Source organism: Carlito syrichta, unplaced genomic scaffold (genome assembly GCF_000164805.1).
Source record: "Carlito syrichta isolate Samal-C Ts95f unplaced genomic scaffold, Tarsius_syrichta-2.0.1 Scaffold312912, whole genome shotgun sequence".
NCBI classification, from domain to species: domain Eukaryota; kingdom Metazoa; phylum Chordata; class Mammalia; order Primates; family Tarsiidae; genus Carlito; species Carlito syrichta.
This window is the reverse complement of record NW_007257008.1, coordinates 78,003-100,637: the sequence shown is the minus strand read 5'-3', so window position 1 is coordinate 100,637 and position 22,635 is coordinate 78,003. Positions and strand designations below refer to the sequence as shown.

At 47.1% G+C, this 22,635-nt stretch overlaps 1 protein-coding gene across 1 annotated transcript in view; it reads left to right on the top strand.

The window, feature by feature from the left end:
* The window catches only part of SCTR (secretin receptor), an 80,667-nt gene that overhangs the window by 41,202 nt on the left and 16,830 nt on the right, over positions 1-22,635 (top strand). The window contains exons 6-9 of the mRNA XM_008070095.1: positions 112-215; positions 9,384-9,481; positions 10,709-10,841; positions 13,232-13,382. Of these exons, the coding sequence (XP_008068286.1) occupies positions 112-215; positions 9,384-9,481; positions 10,709-10,841; positions 13,232-13,382 (486 nt within the window). The remainder of the gene's footprint in view (positions 1-111; positions 216-9,383; positions 9,482-10,708; positions 10,842-13,231; positions 13,383-22,635) is intronic.

Here is a 22,635-nt window from a genome sequence, read left to right as displayed (position 1 = left end):
GCCACTGCACTCCAGTCTGGGCGACAGAGGGAGACTCCAACTCAAAAAAAAAAATAAAACCCACAGTGCCCAACTCCCACTGCTCACCTGCTGGACGCTTGGCACCCACAGGTTCCATGTTTCGAAACTGTACGCAGGACGGCTGGTCGGAAATCTTCCCCAGGCCTGACCTGGCCTGTGGGGTTAACGTGAACGCCTCTTCCAACGAGAGACGGGTAAGCCTGTCAATCTCCACCCCCAACCCCGGGATGGAACCTGCGGGGTGAGGAGGCCCTGAGAAGACTGGGTGGAACTGGCCTGAAGCGGTGGTCAGGCAGGGCCTGGGGGCTGCCCCCCGATCCCCACTCCCCAACCTCCCCTGCTGGCCCAGGGTTCAGTGAACCTCTTCACTGCCCTGGCCTGTCCACCCGGAGATGATGGTCAGGAGGACCCTGTCACAGCAAGAATTGCCAGCCACCGCCATGAGACTGGGGGTGCTTTATTCATCAAACTGAAAAAGAAGCGACATGGTAGCTAAGTGCTCAGAGCCAGGCTGGTGAGTCTGAATTCTGACCTTGACCTCCGTGGGGCTGGGGGAGATTTAATCGCTCTCTGCCACAGTTTCTTCATCTGGGAAATGAAGTGTATGATAGTAGTTCTGACTGCCTAGGTTTGTCAAGAGAACGAAATGAGTTCAGACATGGCCATGCTGAGATGGGCACCCGGCCATGGTAAGTGCTCATAAAATGTTCATTTTCCAAGGAACTTCCTCGCTCTGATAAGCAAGGAGAGAGCCCAGCTGCAGGGCATGATAGGTTGAGAGAAGGGGCTCGCCTAAACAATGGGCTGAAGATCTTCGGGAACTTCCAAAGGCTCCCTCTAAGGGCGGCCAATATAACATGGTAGGTGATCCTCAAGGTACGGGCCAGACTCAGCTCACTCGGAGTCACTGTCCCTTCCCAGAATGGCCCTGTCTCTCAAATCGCACACACTGTGCCATCTTGTCCCCTACCTGGGCCAGCTCCCCCTTCAGGGGCTGTTGCCTGGAGAACACTTTCCTCTTCTCTTTTCCTGATTGTTTATTATTATTAATTAATTAATTAATTATTATTTTCTGAGTTGGAGCCTCACTCTGTCATGTTGCCCAGGCTGGTCTCGAACCCGTGGGCTCAGGCAATCCTCTCGCCTCAGCCTCCCAAGGTGCTGGGATTACAGGCGTGAGCCACTGCGCCCAGCCTGACTGATTCTTACATACCCTTCAAGGCGCCACTCAGGCCTATCAACTCCACCCTCTCTTCCCATTCCCCCCAGGAAGGGCTCCCTCAGTACTCTGTTGGCCTCCGACTGTCACCTACCATGTTCTATTATCATGATCAGTGCCACATGCCTCCAGCTCTCTCACTAGAATATGAACTCTTCAAAGGCACGCATTCACTCAGTGTTTATTGAGCACCTATTATGGGACAGTCATGGGTCTAGGTGGAGGGAAACTGCAGTGACAAAGAAAAAAGAACTTTTTGTTTCCAAGTCTCTAGTGCCCAGGGCAATGCTTGGCCCCTACACGGTTCCCAATTCATATTTGTTTTTGTGCTACACATCTACTGCATGACGGCTACTTGATGCACAATCCCATTAAGTCCTTGAAGTAACTTTGTAAGCTCATTGTTTTTCCCATCTTGCAGACAAGGAAACAGGTTCAGAGGGGTTGAGGAGCATGCTTATGGAGTGGAGGGGCTGGGTTCAGTGGCTCAGCCTGTAATCTCAGCACTAAGCCCATGGGTAAGCCCGTGGGTTCGAGACCAGCCCGGGAAACTTGGCGAGACCTCATCTCTACAGTAAATCAAAAAATTAGCCGGGCATGGTAGCGTGTGCCTGTAGTTCCAGCTACTTGGAAGGCTGAGGTGGAAGGATCGCCAGAGCCCAGCAGGTCGATGCTGGGGTGGCAGTGAGTGTGCCACTGCACTCCAGCCTGGGTGACAGAGTGAGACTCCAACTCAAAAAATAAAAATTAAAAAATAAAGTAGTGAGGGCAGGATTTAAACCAAGTTTAGCTCCAGAAAGCACCAGTGCCCTGTCCGCTATCATCTGCTGTTTTCCATTAAGGTGCATGTCTCCCGGGAGTGGCACTTTTAGCAGTCCATGAACTAAATTCCCTGCGTGTCCTTGGAGGATGGGGCATGTTGGAAAAGCATAAGGAGCCGAGCTAAGTGGCTCAGTCTGTAGTCCTGCGCCTTTGGGAGGCTGAGGTGAGTGGATTGCCTGAGCCTGTGGGTTCGAGACCCCCCTGGGCAACTTGGCGAGACCTCATCTCTACAATAAAATAAAAAAATTAGCCGAGCGTGGTAGAGCACGCCTGTAGTTCCAGCTACTTGGAAAGGATCGCTGGAGCCCAGCAGGTTGAGGCTGCGGTGGCCGGGAGTGTGCCACTGCACTCCAGTCTGGGTGACAGAGTGAGACTCTAACTCAAAAAGAAAAAAGAAAAGCATAGGGAAGTGACAGAATTCAGGGAGAAAGGATTAAGTCGGGTGGCAGACCACACTCGCTTTTGAGTTTTTCTGACGGCTCTCTCTATGCTATCTGCCTTGCTCTATATGAAGGCGGGTCAGCAGGGGACCACGGGAGAGGTCACTGTTTCTTCCTTTCAGGGCTTGCCATCCAGTTGGGGAACACACTTGAGGTCTTCAGATCTGGCCAGAATGGGCTGATTTACTTACGGGACTCACCATGTTAGTGGGCACATGAGGGCTTGAAAGGATGGTGAGTGCACTCTGCCCACTGCAGATGCCATCGTCACTTAAACGAAGCCAGGGCGCTTATGTGTATCGAATTTGTAAAAGCCATACAACTAAGAAGGAATGTTCTTACAATGAGCAGCAGTATGGAGGCTCATTCGCTTTGGGCTGCAAATAACAGAAATTTCTAACTGTTTTAATAAGCAAACATGGCTCACATAAGAAATGCAGAAAATGGGCTTTGGGATTAATTGATCAGGCAGCTCCACAAAATCACCAAGGATCAGGTTATTTGCGTGTCTCTTCTTGCCATCCTGGTGGCTTTTTCTAAGGCTGGCACCCTTCCCAATGTAAAATGACTGCCCTCAGAAATCACAGCCATAGACTTCCCCATTCCTGCTTGTCCAGAAGGAAGGACAGCCTGACTTCCTGCGGTTCTTTCCTAAGAGCAAGAAGACATTCTCAAAAACCCCAACAAGCTTCACATCTCACTGGCCCAAAGTGACTTAGGCCCGCCCAATCCTGAATCAGTCATTGGCAGAGGGACAGAGTACACAATTTGCTTAAGCCAGTAGTTCTCAAATTTTTGCCTTTGGGACTCCTTTGCACTTTTTTTTTTTTTTTTTCTTTTTGAGTCAGAGTCTCTGTCACCCAAGTTGGCGTGCAGTGGCACTCTCACGGCCACCGCAGCCTCGACCTGCTGGGCTCAGGTGATCCTTCTACCTCAGTCTTCCAAGTAGCTAAAACTATAGGTGTGAGGCACCATGCCTGGATAATTTCTTTCTTTTCTTTTTATTTATTTATTTAATGTAGAAACGGGGTCTCACCAAGTTGCTGAGGCTGGTCTCGAACCCCTGGGCTCAGGCAATCCTCTTGTCTCTGCCTCTGAAAGTGTGGGGATTACAGGCGTGAGCCACTGCGCCCAGCTTCCATTACACTCACAAGAATTATGAAGACTCTAAATACCTTTAGTTTTTGTGATTTATATCTGTCAAAACCACACAATGAAAACCACTGGCTTAGACTAATCAACTGGGAAGAATGGAGCCCAAGGCATCAATCACGATGTCTATGACAGGATTAAAACTACAAGACACTAAACTAAGGAGCTGAAATTTAACAAAAGTAGATATACAATTCTGGACTTAACTCAGAAAATTAATTGTCCAAAAGTGGTAGAAAGGAGAACTAGATTGGTTTCGGCTCATATTAAACAAACAAACAAAAAGAAAGAAACTAAGATTAGAAGGGTTTCCTGTCCACATAATTCACTGGTTCCAAAATACTGATCCACAGACCGGCACCAAACTTTGTTCTTTATTCTGAGTTTTTTTTTTTTTTTTTTGAGTTGGATCTCACTCTGTCACCCAGACTGGAGTGCAGTGGCTGCTCCCAGCCACTGCAGCCTCGACCTGCTGGGCTCCGGCGATCCTTCTGCCTCAGCCTTCCAAGTAGCTGGAACTACAGGCGTGCGCTACCATGCCCGGCTGATTTTTGATTTATTGTAGAGATGAGGTCTTGCCACGTTGTCCAGGAGGGTCTTGAACCTGTGGGCTCAAGCAATCCACTTACCTTGGCCTCCTAAAGCACTGGGATTACAGGCTGAGCCACCGAGCCCAGCTATTCTGAGATTTTTAACCATCCTATTTCTCATTGTTAAAATATCTTTTCTTTTTATCAACTGATGGTGAAGGTGTGCATTAGTTTTCTTCTTTTTTTCTTTCAGCATTCTTTCTTGGCATACACCACTATTATTGAGAAACGCCAATAGTAGACTCTGACAAAAAGACCAAGCATAGATGCCATATGAGTAAATAAAATGGAGTGTGCACATTATAGCCCTTGGGCTAAATGTGGCCCCACCGCCTGCTTTTGTAAATAAAGTTTTATTGGAACACCGCCAAATCTATTGCATTACAAGGCTAGATGTGCATGACAAGGGCAGAGTTGAGTTGTTGCAAAAGAGAACACAAGTGCCCGAAGCTTAAAATATTTGCTCTCTGTCCCTTCACCCACAAAAAGGTTTGCGACAGCTGCTCTAGAGACTACAGGAAGCAGTGGCACACTCAGGACACACAGCAGAAAGAGAAGTAACTGTGTCCAGCATAGACGGGAGTTAGACACAGACAGAAGCACAGACAGAAGGACCCCAAGCCCTCTTTGATGCACAGTGATAGATGTTAAGAGCTGAGGACCAGCCGGTGTGGTGACTCAAGCCCATAATTCCAGCATTTTGGGAGACTGAGGCAGGAGGATTACTTGAGCCCAGGAGTTTGAGATCAACCTTATCTCTACAAAAAAAAAAAAATTTTTTTTAAGAGAAAGAAAGAAAGAAAAAGGAAGGAAGGAAGGAAGAAAGAGAAAGAAAGAAAAGAAAGGAAGAAAGAAAGGTCTCTGAAGGCAGGGTCTCTACAAAAAAATTTCAAAAATTGCTTAGCATCATGGCATGCACCTATAGTCCCAGCTACTTGGGAGGCTGAGGCAGAAGGATTGTCTGCGACAAGGAGGTCGAGGCTGTAGTGAGCCGAGATCATGCCACTGCCCTCTAGCCTGGGAAAAAAAAATTGCTGAGGACTGAGGGTCACACCAGGCCTCCTGGGAGTAGGGCTCCTTCTGGGTCCGGCCTAGCAGATACAAGACAGAAACGGGTCTGCAGGAGAGCAAGGTTGAAGGTCACCCAGCATTCAATGACCACAGCACTGAACACTCCATACCCTGCACCTCCTCCAGCTCCTACAGGCTGGCCCAGGCATCCCCAGGAGTGGGGCTGACACCCTCTGCTATGAGACTCATCCTTTCCCACTATGGCAAGATTATATGTTGATGTGTTGATGCCCAATTTTTTGACATTTCGCAGGTCTTTGATATTCCATAGTCTAGGAACCATGAATCTAAGGCAACCCACTAGGTCTTACCCTCGTTCCTGAGAGGTGGTTCCTGGCTTGTGGGGGAGCAGCTGCATCCGTGGAGAAGCTCAGTGACATGTGACAGCCTTCCCATAGAAGGTCACCTCTTTTCAGAAAAATTTTGGTCACCCTGAGTCAAGATCTACCTCCTTACTGGTACCTTCCCCCACTGGAGCTCACACGTGAGCTCTGACCGTTCTCTTTCATGCCAGTCAGATATTTTTCTTTTTTTTTTCTTTCTTTTTTTTGAGTTGGAGTCTCACTCTGTCGCCTAAACTGGAGTGCAGTGGCCGCTTCCGGCCACCGCAGCCTCGACCTGCTGGGCTCCGGCGATCCTTCTGCTCAGCCTTCCGAGTAGCCGGAACTACAGGCACGTGCTACCACGCCTGGCTCATTTTTGGTTTATTGTAGAGATGAGGTCTTGCCCAGTTGCCCAGGTGGGTCTTGAACCTGAGGGCTCAGGCAGTCCACTCACCTCAGCCTCCCAAAGCGTGGGATTACAGGCTGAGCCACCGAGCCCGGCTCAGTCAGTTATTTTTCTAAGTGTGTTTTCCCCTTCTGGGTGTCATGAACCCAGTTTTTGCATGCACTCTTCAGATGACGCAATCACCCTCCCCCGGAAATGCTCCAGTCTATTAACGTGTCTCTTAAAATAACATGCCCAGATGTGGACAAAACTCTCCAAACCCTCCTAGGGGACCAGCTGCCCATAGCACTCCAAAACATAACTGAAAAGTGGCTCAATTTTTAGCCGCCACCTCATGCCTCAGACTTCACACCATCTCAGACCGCTGACTCATTCTGAAGGGTGGATGGCGGGGTGGGGAGAAATTACCATACACTGAGCATCTTGTGCCAGGCACTGTCTAGATCTATCTGATACCTTATGTGCTCTTCTAACAAGTCTACAAGGTAAATATTATTATTGTTGTTATTATTATTATTATTGAGTTAGAGTCTCAATCGGTCGCCCAGACTGGAGTGCAGTGGCCACTGCAGCCTCGACCTGCTGGGCTCCGGCGATCCTTCCGCCTCAGCCTTCCAAGTAGCCGGAACTACAGGCGCGCGCTACCACGTCTGGCTAATTTTTTGATTCATTGTAGAGACGATGTCTTGCCAAGTTGCCCGGCCTGGTCTTGAACCCGCAGACTCAGGCAATCCACTTGTCTCAGCCTCCCAAAGTGCTGGGATTACAGGCTGAGCCACCAAGCCCGACCAAGGTAGATATTATCATTCCCATTTTGGAGAAGAGGAATCTGAGGCTCAGAGAAGTTAAGTAATTTTCCCAAGGTCATACAGCTGGTGAGTAATAGTCCTGGGTCTGGAACCCTCAACTCCTGGCTCTGACACCTGTTTTCTTTCTCTGTGTTACACTGCGTGACACCGTGGAGCTTGGACCATTTTAACCTCGAGGTTACTTTCATATGAACAGTTGTCAGCCAGGTTTCCCTTATTCTATTCTTGTGCCTTTAAAAAAAAAAACAAAAACCATCCCTTTCTTCAGTTTATAAAATGGCAGTTATCCATTGTAGAAAAATTAGAAGCATAGAAAAAAATTCACAAGAAAATTATTCACAGCCGGGCTCGGTGACTCAGCCTGTAATCCCGTGCCTTTGGAAGGCTGAGGTGAGTGGATTGCCTGAGCCCGCGGGTTCGAGACCTGCCTGGGCAGTGAGACCTCATCTCTACAATAAATAAAAAAAAAAAATCAGCTGGGCGTGGTAGCGCACGACTCTAAGTCTGGGCGACAGAGTGAGACTCAAAAAAAAAAAAAAGAAAATTATTCACAAACCTGTAATCCAAAGTTAACCACTATTAAGATCTAACAGATCTCCTTACAATCTTGTTTCTATGCATGCATGAGATTGAACCACATGGAACGACTGATAACATTTTTTATCTACAAAAAAAGGGCACAATTTTATATAATTCAACCTAACACTTGTTTTTACATATAGCTGGGATCACACTGTACATGTCAAATTTGTAGTCTGCCGTTTCATGTAACAATACACCAATAAGTATGCCCTGACTTATTTTAAACTCTTGGTAAACAACATTTTACTAGTGGCATAGCATTAAGGTTGTTTGGATTTAAAATAATTTAGTCAACTATTTTTATATTTGTGGACATTTGGGGTTTTTTCATCACAAATAATTCTGGGATAAACATAGTTAGATATACATATGCTTTTATTTTCCTAGTATTTCTTAGAATTTATTCCTAGAGAGAGAAGGAAGGTAAAAAAGAAATGCATATTTCCAAGGGTTCTTAATACATAGTTCCATGTTACTTTCCAGACAGATTGAACCAATTTTCACTCCCACTAAGCCTTCCCCTGTATAAAAAAGTATTACTTTTAAATATTTATTAATTTGATTGTAAAACATGACATAGCATTATTATTTTTATTTCCTTGATTCTTTTTTTTTTTTTTTTTTGAGTTGGAGTCTCACTCTGTCGCCCAGGCTGGAGGGCAGTGGCACGCTCACGGCCATCCCAGCATCAAACAGCTGGGCTCCGGCGATCCTTCCTCAGCCTTCCAAGTAACCAGAACTACAGGTGCGTGCTACCACGCCCAGCTAAGTTTTGATTTATTGTAGAGATGAGGTCTCACCAAGTTGCCCGGGCGGGTCTCAAACCCGTGGGCTCAGGCCATCCATTCGCCTCGGCCTCACAAAGTGCTGGGATGACAGGTTGAGCCAACGGGCCTGGCCTTCTTGATTCTTTTTAAGGCTATTGTACAATTTACTTTTTGAACCTAAATGCAGGTTTTAATCTCTACATGCCACAATTTAACTTTTTTACCCAATATTCCGGTCCACTGAGATCTTTCTGAATCAAAGATGAGCCAACAGTGTGAAATGGCTGCGGAACAAATAAATGAGTGTCTGCTTGGCTGCTTTAACAGAAGTGCAGTGTACAGATCAGGGGAGGTGATGGTTTCATTCTACTTCCTGGTCAGAGAATACATCTGGTGCTTTTCAGCTATGTCGTTCTGAATGTCTTTGCTAAGAAGGACATCCATAAACTGGAGCATATTAATTGAGCGATACTGTGAAGGATTGTGGAAAGATGTGAAAGACACAAGGAGTGTTTAATACTGAGAAGATACGTGAGGGTCAGATGGGTTAGAGCAGCTGTATTCAAAATGGACAGACCTCTCTATTGGATCTTCGTAACTTTTCTATGAAAATCGGGCCTTAAGTTACAGAACAGATTTGGTTTATTTTGTTTTATTTTTGATCTGTTGTAGAGACGAGGTTTCACCAAGTCGCCGGGGCTGGTCTCAAACCTGCAAGCTCAGGCAATCCACTCGCCTTGGCCTCCCAAAGCACTGGGATTATAGGCTGAGTCACTGAGCCCGGCCTCGGTTTATTTTAAATGACTCCAGAAGACAGAAAAAGAACCAAAAGATGCACGTCATTGCTTTTGGCTTCACATTAAAAAAAAAAAATCTAGTATTTTGCACACCAAATGATTTCCTCAAAATGCAGTAAGCACCTTGTCCCTAGAGGCACAGGGCTTGAACTCAGAGTGTGGGTAAGCGGCCCTATACATGGGGTGGAAGTTTAAATTGGCATCAGATGATGCCCAAGAGCTTTTCCAAAGCTAAGATGCTGTGATGGTATGGGTCTGTGAACTGGCGTCCTGGGGTCTGCACAGACTGCAGTCAGCACTGGTGGGATTCCAGCTACGCGGAGGCAGAGGAGGACAGAGCCGGCTACGTGCACAGGTGGGGCTGACATGTGCTTCTCTTTGCAGCACTCATACCTGCTGAAGCTGAAGGTCATGTACACAGTGGGCTACAGCTCCTCCCTGGTGATGCTCCTGGTTGCCCTCAGCATCCTTTGCGCTTTCCGGTGAGAACACGCTGCCGGCTTTCCATCCTCACGCTGGCCCAAGGCACAGGCTTTGGGTCTCAGTTACACAGGGTAGACAGAGGAAGATCTGGGTGTACTACCTTGTTGGCTCTTGATCTAAAGGTCACCTGTAGCTTCTGTGACCTCCTCTATTCCTTAATTTGTTTAACATCTGCTGAGCATTACTGAGAACTTGGTGTGGACAGTTGCTTTACGTGTATTATTTCTAATTTTCACACATTGCTATGAGGCGGGTCACATTACCCCCATTTTTCAGGTATACTAGTTAGACTCTTGACTGGAAGAGACAGAAATCCACCTCAGACAGCTTAAGGAAAACAAAGGTGACCTGACCCACATAAGTGACAAGTTCAGGGGCATCTTTAGGCGTGGCTGGATCTAGGTGATCAGCGGTATCAGCAGAAGTCGGTCTGTCTCTTCCATTTCGCGGCTCTGTGTTGGCCTCATCCTCTGGCAGGCTTTCTGCAGGGGTGGCAGAGACGACCACCAACAACTGCCGGTTGGTCCGTTGCTGGTCCATCCCACCAGCTCAGCAACACCAGCGACAAAAAGAGCCTCTTCCCCTATAGTTCCAGTCAAAGTTTTGGGAGTTCTCACAGGTCCAGCTTAGGTCACATAGCTAACTCTGAGCCAATCACGCTGGTCAGTGATGGGGCACACTGATTGATCGGGGCTGTGAGGAGGGTGGAGCCATCCCCACCAGAGCTGGTTTGGGTTCCCCAAGAAGCACAGCAAATCACAGACTTCTGGTCCCTGCACAGGAAGCCGAGGCCATCGAGGCTCTGGGAGGTGAAGAGTCTTGTTCAAGTTCATATTGTTACTAAGTAGCAGAGCCGAAGCCTGCTTTCTCCCCACAGTCTGCGTTCTTTCTGTGCTTCTCACCCCCTCCCATTCTGGCCGCCCATCCTCTCCCTGTTCCCCAATACACAATACACGTCTGGGAACCTGAGATGGTGGTAGGTGAGAATATAATGTTTCCCTCCACAACCCCAGCTTTGTTATTTTTTTTTAACGGCAGCCTGGGGCAGAATAGGCTGGACACCTGGGGCCCAGGTCCTCTTTAAGGTTTTGCTCACAGATGTCACCTGGAAAGAGCTGTCGTCCAGGGACTCAGCTTCCCGGTGCCCTGGAGGAAGGGAGGCAGGCCTGGCTGAGTCCCAGTTCCTCGAGCCCAGACCCCTGTGGCCCTGCATTCTCTCCCTCCAGGAGGCTCCACTGCACCCGCAACTACATCCACATGCACCTGTTCGTGTCCTTCATCCTGCGGGCCCTGTCCAATTTCATCAAGGACGCCGTGCTCTTCTCGTCGGATGACGTCGCCCACTGCGATGCCCACCGGGTAACAGCCCTGTGTGCCCCGGGGTGCGACCAGGCCTTCCCCGGCCTAATTTGGCTGGATCTAGGTGATCAGCGGTTTCAGCAGAGGTCGGTCTGTCTCTTCCATTTCGCGGAGAGGGCAGTGGCCCGGTTGTCCTCCTCCGAGGCTGCATCTTAGGCCAAGAGTGAAGTGGCCAGTGCTGGGACCGGGCCTGGGGGTTCCATGGCGGCACACCCACAACCTGGGTCGCCTGTGAGAGCAGTCTGTGGGGAAGGTCGTGAGGGCTGCCACTCAACTTCCAGAATCCGGGAATAACTTAGCCACCCTGGAAATTAGATACATAGCAAGGCTCCTCCTTTTGCTGTTCCTGCCAATCCCCAGCTGTAGACAGATGGCCAAGTCTAGAGAGGGGTGGGGCTGGTTGTAAAAAGAAAAGTGTGAGCGTGTGCCAGTATGTCTGTATACACACGTTTGCAGTAAAACAAGTTGTGTTTGTTGAATCTAACCCCCTTTCTCCTTCCCAATGGCCAGAGGACTCTGATCCATTGCAATCACCCCGTGTCCATTGGGAATTCTTTTTGCCACAAATAACAGAACATTGTTTATCAGTGACTTAAATAAGGGCTGTTTCCCACATAAGCAGCACCCACCTGGGCAGTCCAGGAGTGGCACAGTGGCTTCATGATACTATAAAGGACACAGTTTCTCTCCTTCTGCTCTGCCATCTTTAGTGTAAGCCTTGAATCTCCTGCTTTACACCACATGGTTGCAAGATGGCTGCTGCAGCCCCTGCCTCATGTCCATATTCCAGGCAAGAGGGAAGAGTCAAGGTTAAGTGGTTTTTTTTTGTTTTTTGTTTTTTCCTTTTGGGTGACTTTGCCTTTCTGTTTGGGAAAGGATATCCTCCCCAGAGATGCATACCTACATCTCATTGGCTAGATTTGTGTCATGTGATCACACCTAACTGCAAAGGAAGCTGGGAGGTTTTTTTTTTTTTTTTTTGGTCATAGTCTCCTCCAAGCAAGGGAGGAGATGAGAAATTGAGAGTGGTTTGGCCAACCTGCCTGCCACTTTCCACCACTTACATCTGCTGTTTGTATTGTTTATAGTTGTGTGTGTGTATCTTCTGCCTCAGACTGAGAGGTCCCTCAGGTAGGATCTATGTCTCAAGGAGATATCCAGGATGACACAAGAGCCCCTGACAATTCTAGCCCCACCCCATTACTGACCAGCAGTGGGCAAGTCTGGCAATGTCCAGCAGGGACCCTTCTTGGGTTTTACTAATCAGCTTCACAAGGCAGTCAATCATGGGCCTCACCAGGAATCAGTCTCTGGGGAGGCCCTAGGGCAGGAACCATGGCAAGCCCGCAAGGCAGCACTGGGCTCTCTTTCTCCTTGGGCTTGTCCTGGCAGCAGCCCTAGGACTATCCTAGGAGCAGTCCTCTCCCAAGGGACAGCTCAGTGAGAGGAAGGGGGACCCATGGTGGCACAGGTACAGCCCATGCTCTACAGTCCCATAAGCACAGCTTCCAGGGGTCCCTGCAGGGGACATGCCTGTTAAGAGTCATGGCGCCAGGCGTGTAATCCCAGCACTCTGGGAGGCAGAGGCAGGAGGATCACATGAGACCATGAATTTGAGACCAGCCTAGGCAACACGGTGAGACCTCATCCTCTATAAAAAGGAACACAATGAGCTGGATGTGGTGTCGTGTGTCTGTAGTCTCAGCTACTCAGGAGGTTGAGGCTGCAGTGAGCTGTGAGCATGCCACTGCACTCCAGTCTGGATGACAGAGGGAGACCCCCAACTCAAAAGAAAAAAAAAAAAGTCACTGCATTTGGGAAGCCCGACACTATCACACCCTCATTAGTTATGTGGAGCTCTGCAGTCAGTCTAGGTATAGTGTACTAGGAAGAGACCATTTTTACCAAAATCCACGTTGCCTCCTAAGATAGTTGACACCGCTTTTCATGATCTGTTTCCCAGGAAACTGAGCTTTGTAACCATTTTGTTAGCCCCTTGCTCCGAAATCTCTTTCCTCGCTAGGCCTCAGTTCTCTCATCTGAAAAATGAGAGACTTGGGCAGCATTTGACACAGTTTTGTAATTGAAGGAGCATTTCCATATCGAGCTTGGCAGCCACTCCCAGAATCTGAACCTAGTTCCCGCTCCTAAGATGGCTCATAGACATCCTGACTGTACCCACTGGGCCTGTGGACTTCTATTCTCTAGAGAATTCCAGGGGCCTGGTCTTCAGAGGGAAGAAGGCGGCCACAGGAGATGCCCTTGAACCCCAGAGGCTCACTCTGCTGCTGGGCTTCTCCCCAGCAGCACCCTCTTGCTTCCTTTGGGGCTGGCCACCAGAGGGAAACTCACAGTCACTAGCCTGGGCTCACCTGCCTCTCCCTGTCCAGGTGGGCTGCAAGCTGGTCATGGTGTTCTTCCAGTACTGCATCATGGCCAACTACGCCTGGTTGCTGGTGGAAGGCCTCTACCTTCACACACTCCTCGTCATCTCCTTCTCCGAAAGGAAGTACCTCCAGGGATTTGTCGCCCTCGGATGGGGTATGTTTCTCCATGGGTACAGTACCTGTGTGGTGGGACAGGGCACTGAGTTGAGAATCAGAGGACTTGGCTTCTAGTTCCAGCTTCACACTTACCTAACTTGGGTACTCTTAGACAAGTTGCTTGATGTTTGACCCTCTGGTCTCAGTTTATTTATCCGTCAAATGGGAAATACTAGCTAAAATTTAGCCCCAGTTTCTGGCATCTTTTGCCAGGGGTCCCCAACCCCTGGGCTGCACGGTACCTGTCCATGATCTGCTAGGAACACACAGTAGGAGGTGAGCAGCGAGCTGGGCGGAGCTTCACTTCCTGTCAGATCAGTGGTGGTGTTTAGATTCTCATAGGAGCAGGAACCCTGTTGTGAACTGTGCACATTGAGGGATCTATCTAGGCTGTGTCTTCTTTATGAGAATCTAATCTCTGATGGTCCCTCCCCCACTCCTTGCCCCTTTCTGTCTGTGGAAAACTGTCTTCCATGAATCCTGTTCCTGAGGCCAGAAAAGTTGGGAACTGCTGCTTTTACGGCTTGGTACCACTTAACACTTGTGGGCTCATCTTCTTAGTCCATTTATGTGTCTTTTTTCTTTCATTCTTTCCACATTCAGGATGCTTTTGACTGCTGGCCTCAGAAAATCTGGCTGAACTAGGCTTTAAACATAAAGGAAATTGATTGGCTCATGTAACTGAAAAGTTCAGGTATCACCAGCTTCAGGCAAGGCTCCATCTAGCAGCTTAACAGTGTTTCTTTCTGTCTCTACTTTGCCTTTTGCAATGTCAATGCAGAAAGAGACTTGTCTGGCATTCTTTTTTTTTTTTTTGAGTTGGAGTCTCACTCTGTCGCCCACACTGGAGTGCAGTGGCCGCTCCCGGCCACCGCAGCCTCGACCTGCTGGGCCCCGGCGAGCCTTCCAAGTAGCCGGAATTACAGGCATGCACTACCATGCCTGGCTGATTTTTTTTATTTGTTGTAGAGATGAGGTCTCGCTGCCCAGGCAGGTCTCGAACCCGCGGGCTCAGGCAATCCACTCACCTCAGCCTCCCAAAGGCGCGGGATGACAGGCTGAGCCACCGAGCCCGGCTAGTCTGGCATTCTTAGCAAATATTCTGTAGTACACTCTGATTGGACTGCTTAAATAGCATACACATCCTTGAACCAATCACAGCAGCCTGAGAGAATAAAGTATGCTGATTGGCTTAAGCCACTCAAATCACAGGGCTTCCCAAAAGAAAGGCGAGTTCCATTTCTAGGAAGGAAGAGAAAGGACAGCAAGACAGCCAACTGCAGTCCCCCATGCTGTGTCTTCTGCATTTCCCTTCTGGTCAATGAAGACGACTGCAACTCCTGCCTCTTGAGCACTTACTGTGTGCCAGGCCTTGGGTTCAACACTTTTATGTATCATGTAATTATCACAGAAGCCTCCAGAGATCTCAGAGACCTTGGCTTCGAGCCGTGGCATAACATACTCAGCTGGCACCATAGACAGGGGCACACCCAGGATTCAAACCAAGGCCTGTCTGTTTCCAAAGCCCTTTAACTTTGATCCTACCTTTCATAAACATCCATCCACCTACCCATCCACCCATCCATCCATTCCTCCATCCATCCTTCCATTGTAAACATACGTGAGGTACCCAACTGGGTTCCGGACGGAAAGCCAGATTCCTGTGAGTGACTCACAGGCTTACAGAGAAGGTCACATAGATCAGCCTTTGGTTTCTCCCAGGTGCCTTTAATTAAGAAGTGTCCCTGCCAGCAACGCCCTCCACTGCCTTTTCTGCTTGTCCAAATCATTACATGCAAGGGCCCCATCTCCCCATCAGGGAAGTGGCTTGAGCTGACAGCTTGCTGTGCCCTCCTGCTTCGGAACCTTGGCAGCCAGGGGGGCTTGCAGGGCCACGTGGGTGTCTGCAGAGGCCAGGAGTCTCAGAGCACCTGGAACCAAGGACCTGCCTTATGTGGCTGACTCTGCCAAAAAAGCACTCAGCACTGAGCCCAACTCACTGAGTTTTAAATCCCAGATCTGCCAGGATTTAGCTGTATGAACACGGACAGTTTCCCCATCTATAATATTAAGATCATAATTTATTCAACATTCTTTGAGCACTTATTTGTGTTCAGAGATCACACAAATATAGAGATTACAAAAAAAATTTACTAGTTCTATCATGCAAGGGATCTGTAGTAGGGAAACAAAATTGCATTGGGATAATAGCTGTGTCACAGGTTTTTAAGAGGTTTGAATGAAATGAGTTCCTTCCTTTCTTTCTCGAATATTTGATTAAGCACGTACTATATGTCAGGCCCTGTGCTGGGTGCAGGGGATTAAGTAGTACATAAGACAGTGGTGGTTCCTTTTCTCCTGGCCTGTCTGCCAGGCACCAAAGAGACCCTGAAGGGACCCTGGAGGGCCTGAAGTCCCTCCATCTGTGTGAAGCCTTTCTCATGCAAAAGTGATGGCCTCTGACCCAATTTATACTGGTTTCTCCAGAGATAGGTTGCTTAAAAAGGTACGTACTCACTGTAAAACTTTACCCCCCCCAAAAAAAATTGCTTTTTTAATAGAAAAAACTTACCCTATATAGTTCCATATATTACTTTTTCTGGGATTTCCTTCCAACCTTTTTTTCGACTTGCAGTTTTTTTCCTACATAGTTGAATTTTGCTTCTTTCCATGAACACATAAACGGGTTCTATATTAATAGGTTGGTGCAAATGTAATCGCGGTTTTTGCCAGTTGAAATTTGCCATGTGATATTGGAATGCATTCTTAGTCACTATGGTTATGTTATACATCATTTTAACGTGCATTTCTCGTTTTATTTATTTATTTTGCTAATGACTTATTACTTGCTGTTTATTTTATATTTATTTTAGACCATGGTAATAATGTTAGACAAAAAGCAAATTCGAGCGATTTTCTTATTCGAGTTCAAAGTGGGTCTTAGAGCAGAGGAGGTAACTTGCAGTATCAACAATGCATTTGGCCCAGGAACTGCTAATGAACGTACAGTGCAGTGTGGTTCAAGAAGTTTTGCAAAGGAGACAAGTACCTTGAAGATGAGGGGCATAGTGGCCAAACATTGGAAGTTGACAATGGCCAACTGAGAGCAATCGTCGAAACGGATCCTCTTAAAACTACACCAGAAGTTGCTGGAGAACTCAACGTGGACCATTCTATGGTCGTTCGGCATTTGAAGCAAATCGGAAAGGTGAAAAAGCTTGATAAGTGGGTGCCTCATGAGCTGGGCGAAAATCATCGTTTTTGAAATGTCATCTTCTCTTATTCTGCGCACCAATGAACCATTTCTTGATCGGATTGTGATGTGGGACAAAAAGAAGATTTTATATGACAACCAGTGATCACTAACTCAGTGGTTGGACAAAGGACATGCTCCAAAGCACTTCCCAAAGCCAAACTTGCAGCAAAAAAAGATCATGGTCACTCTTCAGTGGTCTGCTGCCGGTCTGATCCACTACAGCATTCTGAATCCCGATGAAACCATTACATCTGAGAAGTATGCTCAGCAAATTGTTGAGATGCAATGCCTGCAGCTGGCACTGGACAACAGAAAGGGCCCAATCCTCTCCAAGACAACGTCTGACCGCAAAAGTTGAACAAATTGGGCTATGAAGTTTTGCCTCATCCACCATATTCAACTGACCTCTTGACAACCAACTACCACTTCTTCAAGCATCTCAACAACTTTTTGCAGGGAAAATGCTTTCTACAACCAGCAGGATGCAGAAAATGCTTTCCAAGAGTTCGTCGAATCCCGAAGCACAGATTTTTACCCTACAGGAATAAATAAACTTATGTCTCATTGGCAAAAATGTGTTGATTGTAATGGTTCCTATTTTGATTAACAAAGATGTATTTGAACCTGGTCATGATGATTTAAAACTCATAGTCTGAAACCGCAATTACTTTTGCACCAAACTAATATTTCAAATCTTTCACCATGTAGATGTATTTAACCAGATACCTGTTGTTTGGACATTTAGGTTGTTTCTAATTTTTCACTATTATGAACAGTACAGTGATGAATTCTTTTATGGGCCAAGCTTTTTCCATATGTTGAATAGCATCCCAGAATTCGAATTTCTGAGTCAAAAGGAATGAATACTTAAGGTTTTTAATACTTACACAAAACTTTTTTTTTCTTCTCTGAGTCAGGGTCTCACTCTGTCACCTAGGCTAGAGTGCAGTGGCACGGTCAAAACTTACTGCAGCCTCGACCTCCTGGGTTCAAGTGATCCTCCCGCCTCAGCCTTCCAAGTAGCTGGGACTATGGGCATGCACTAGCATGCCCAGTTTTTTTTATTTGCTCTTATTTTTGTAGAGACAAGGTCTTGCTATGTTGCCTAGGCTAATCTCAAACCCTTAGGCTCAAGCAATCCTCCTGCCTTGGCCTCCCAGAATGCTGGGATTACAGGCATGAGTCATCATGCCTGGCCTCAAAGCTTTAACTTTTTCAGACTGGCTGAGGTGTCAATCTGTGCCCAAAAAAGAGTGATGCCTCTGAGTGAACTTGAATGGGTGGCTCGGGGTGGGGACCAAGACACTGCATTTCTTTCTTTTTTTTTTTGAGTTGGAGTCTCACTCTGTTGCCCAGACTGGAGTGCAGTGGCCGCTCCCGGCCACCGCAGCCTCTACCCACTGGACTCTGGCGATCCTTCCGCCTCAGCCTTCCAAGTAGCCGGAATTACAGGCGCACGCTACCACGCCCGGCTGATTTTTTTAATTTATTGTAGAGATGAGGTTTCGAACCCGCGGGCTCAGGCAATCCACTTACCTCAGCCTCCCAAAGGCGCGGGATTACAGGCTGAGCTACCGAGCCCGGCTCATTTCTTTCTTTCTTTTTTTTTTTGGAGTCTCACTCTTGTCGCCCAGGTTGGAGTGCAGTGACATGGCCACCACAGCCGTGACCGGCTGGGGATTAGGTGATCCTTCCGCCTCAGCCTTCCAAGTACCTGGAACTATAGACAACACGCCACCACACCCAGCTAGAACTCTAACAAGTTCCCAGTGATACTGATATACTGCCAGGGTTCATCCTAGGAACCAATGACTTTGAAACCATCATAAATGTTCTGGTAAGGATAGAAGACAATGAACAGGTGCTCCTCAGAATTTCAGTTCTTTGCTCAAAGCACTCAGAATTGAAGCAAGGCCTTTTTTTTTTGAGTTGGAATCTCATTCTGTCGCCCAGACTGGAGTGCAGTGGCCGCTCCCGGCCACCGCAGCCTCGACCTGCTGTGCTCCAGCGATCCTTCTGCCTCAGCCTTCTAAGTAGCTGGAATTACAGGCGCGCGCTACCATGCCCGGCTAGTTTTTGGTTTATAGTGGAGATGAGATCTCGCCAAGTTGCCCAGGTGCGTCTCAAACTTGCAGGCTCAGGCGATCCACTCACCTCGGCCTCCCAAAGTGCTGGGATTATAGGCTGAGCCACCGAGCCTGGCCAGAAGCAAGGCCTTTTAAAAAATTATTTTTTTTTACAGCCATAGATGTTCTTAGTTTAAATAAATAAATAGGACTCCAAAGTTTATAATGCATAAAAACAGTCCTCTGCCCCTTCGTATTCCTACGTGAAGCTCCCCCAGAGGTAATGCTTGTTCACTCTTTTAGCTGTTCCTCTTAATATTTACTCTTGTGTCTCTAAACAACATAATACTATTTCTTGATTTGCCCATTCAAAGCATTAGATGTGGACTCTTTGTGATGGAAGATAAGGATATAAAATTATTCATCCGGGCCGGGCTCGGTGGCTCAGCCTATAATACCGCGCTTTGGGAGGCTGAGGTGAGTGAATTGCCTGAGCCCTCGGGTTCGAGATCCACCTGGGCAACTTGGCGAGACCTCATCTCTACAATAAATCAAAAAAAATTAATCGCGTGCCTGTAGTTCCAGCTACTTGGAAGGCTGAGGCGAAAGGATTGCCAGAGCCCAGCAGTTCAAGGCTGCAGTGGCCGGGAGCGGCCACTGCACTCCAGTCTGGGCAACTGAGTGATACTCCAACTCAAAAAATAAAATAAAATAAAATAAAATAATTCATCCACCTCCACTCTTCCATCATAGTCTCTTGCAATTTTTGGTTAAATCATATTCAATGTATATATTATTATATCTATGTAAATACTGTTTACTACTGAGCCAAGTAGTATGATGATTTTACTTCCAATCTTATTTAACTTTTTATTTAGCATTCCTGGTGTCATTTTTCATTTGCTTTATTATTATTATTATTATTTTTAGAGACAATGTCTTACTCTATCGCTCAGGCTGGAGTACAGTAGTACAATCATAGCTCACTGCAGCTTTGAACTCCTGGGCTCAGCAATCCTTCCGCCTCAGCCTACTGAGTAGTTAGGACTTTAGGCATGCACCACCTTGCTTGACTGTTTTTTTTTTTTTTTTTTTGGTAGAGATGTAGTCTCACTAGGCTGCCCAGACTAGTCTTTAACTCCTGACCCCAAGCAGTCGTCCCTTTTTGGCCTCCCAAAGAACTGGGATTATAAGTGTGAGCCACCACACCTGACCCATTTGCTTATTTAAAAAAATACATATATATATTGCTGTTATTAGTTCTCCCAAATTCTCTGAAAAACTTTCCAAAGCTAGTTTCCAAATCACCAAATGCAACATGAAATCTGTCAATTTCCTTCTGTTTGTTTGTTTCCTGCTGTATTCGTTTCCTAAGGCTGCCCTTAAAAATTGCCACAAACTTGGCCGGGCACAATGGCTCACACCCGTAATTCCACTTTAGGCTGAGGTGGGAGAATTGCTTGAGCCCAGAAGTTCAAGACCAATCTAGGCAATAGAGTGAGACCTCATCTCTACAAAAAGTAAACAAAATTAGCCAGGTGTGATGGCGTATGCCTGTAGTCCCAACTACTCTGGAGGCTGAGGCAGAAGGATCGCCTGATCCTGGAAAGTTGAAGCTGTGGTGAGCCATGATCGTGCCATTGCATTTCAGCCTGGGCAACAGAGCGAGACCCTGACTCAAAAAAAAAAAAAATTTGACACAAACGTGGTGGTTTAAAACAATTTAAATGGATTCTCTCACAGTTCTGGAGGTCAGACATCTGAAATCAAGGGGTTGGTTCCCTCTGGAGTGTCTGAAGAAGTCTCTGTTCCATATCTCCTAACTTCTGGTGGTGGCTGGCAATGCTTGACATTTCTTATCTTGTAGCCATATCACTCCCATTTCTGTCTGTGTCATTATATGAACTCCTTCCTCTATGTCTCCCTTGTGTTTCAAGACCTGCTTATAAGGATTACGATCACAATGGAGTAGGAACCTACACTAACCCAGTACGGCTTCATCTTAACCAATTACAACTGCAAAGACCCTATTTCCAAATAAGGTTACATTGTGAGGTTCTGGGTAGACATGAAATTGCGGGGAACACTATTCAACCCATTATATTTGCCAGTGTTCTTTCTAGAGCTTTCTCCCCTCCTGCTTGAGTTGGGCTGCTTGTCACTAGATGCACTCAGCTCCCTTAACCACCTTCGTGCTGAGAATTCCCTTCACCTTCCATGGTTCCTACTCTCTTTCCTTCTTGTCGCCCTGTCTTTGGTTTACTCTTTCCTTGTGTTAGTTAGTTAGGTACTACATCCTCTAGTACCTATCTGACAAAGAGTACCTAGAAGGACACTTTTTTCATCGTGTATCTGAAAATATCTTTGTTCAACCTTCACACCTCATTTGTTCTTTTGCTGGGTATAGAACAGGTTGAAACATCATTTTCCCTAGAATTTTGAAGACCCTGAGTTTTGGCATCAGGCGTTATGGGAGGTGCTGTGTCATTTGCCCCCTGAACCTTTTCGTTCCCCTCTCTCTATATAAGCGGAAGGATCTTCTTTTTTTTGAGTTGGAGTCCCACTCTGTCACCCAGACTGAAGTGCAGCGGCTGCTCCCGGCCATCGCAGCCTCGACCTGCTGGGATCCGGCGACCGTTCCGCCTCAGCCTTCCAAGTAGCCGGAATTACAGGCGCTTGCTACCACGCCCGGCTGATTTTTTGATATATTGTAGAGATGAGGTCTCTCCAAGTTGCCCAGGCGGGTCTCGAACCCACGGGCTCAGGCAGTCCACTCACCTCAGCCTCCCAAGGCGTGGGATTACAGGCTGAGCCACCGAGCCTGTCTCTTTTTGTGCTTTTAAATGTCTCGTGGACGTGCTCTGATGCAGGTCTTTTTCATCTGCCCATGGTGGTCCTTTCATCGGGAAACTCATGTCTTTTATTTCTTGAAAATGTTCTTACACTATATCTTGGGCATTTCTTTCCCTCTGGTTTTGATCCTCTCTTTTCTGAAACTCCTTTTAGTCCGTGCACATTCTGGAATCAACTTCGAATTTTCTAATTTCTTTTCTCTTACTTTTCATTCCACTGACCTTTCTGTTCTGCTTTCTGGGAGAGTCCTAGACTTTATCTTCCAACCCATTGGTTGCCTTTTTAATTTTTGTTTTCATACTTTCAATATGATTTTTCAATATTTCTTTTTCTTTTTGAGTTGGAGTCTCACTCTTGTCGCCCAGGCTGGAGTGCAGTGGCACACTCACGGCCACTGCAGCCTTGACTTGCTGGGTTTAGGCAGTCCTTCCACCTCAGGCTTCCAAGTAGCTGGAACGATTTTTCAATATTTCTAAGCCCTCTGTCTTGTTGTCTGATGCTCCCTGCTGACAGCATCCTGTTTGTGTCTTGTAGATGCAATCTTTTATCTTATCTCACTGATGATATTCTTTAGAGTTATTCTGTTCGAGTTCCTTCTGCTTCCCGTATGGCCTGTTTCCTCTGAGTTCCTTTTCTCTGTTTTGGCCTTTGCCTTTTATGTAATAAGATGTCAGTGACCTTGGTTGTCTGTTTCTATTTAAGAATGAATCACTTCAGAGCTGACTGGAACTGGAGAAGGGACTCTTGTCTCTGCAGGGAGACTGGACTGAAAGTGGCCACTGTGTCGGGGGTTCCCCAGCATCACTGTCTATAGGATAGAGACGAATCTTTTAATCTGCTGCCTGAGGTGTAGGTGGAGGCCTGGAGCAGGGGTCTGAAAACTGAGTGGCCTGGAGGTGAGGGGGGTTTTTACCCTTCAACTTTTAGATAAGCATGTCCATTAGAAATAGAATCTGTCAGCCAGGCTCGGTGGCTCAGCCTGTAATTCCACGCTTTGGGAAGCTGAGGTGAGTGGTTTGCCTGAGTCCGCGGGTTTGAGACCCACCTGGGCAACTTGGTGAGACCTCATCTCTACA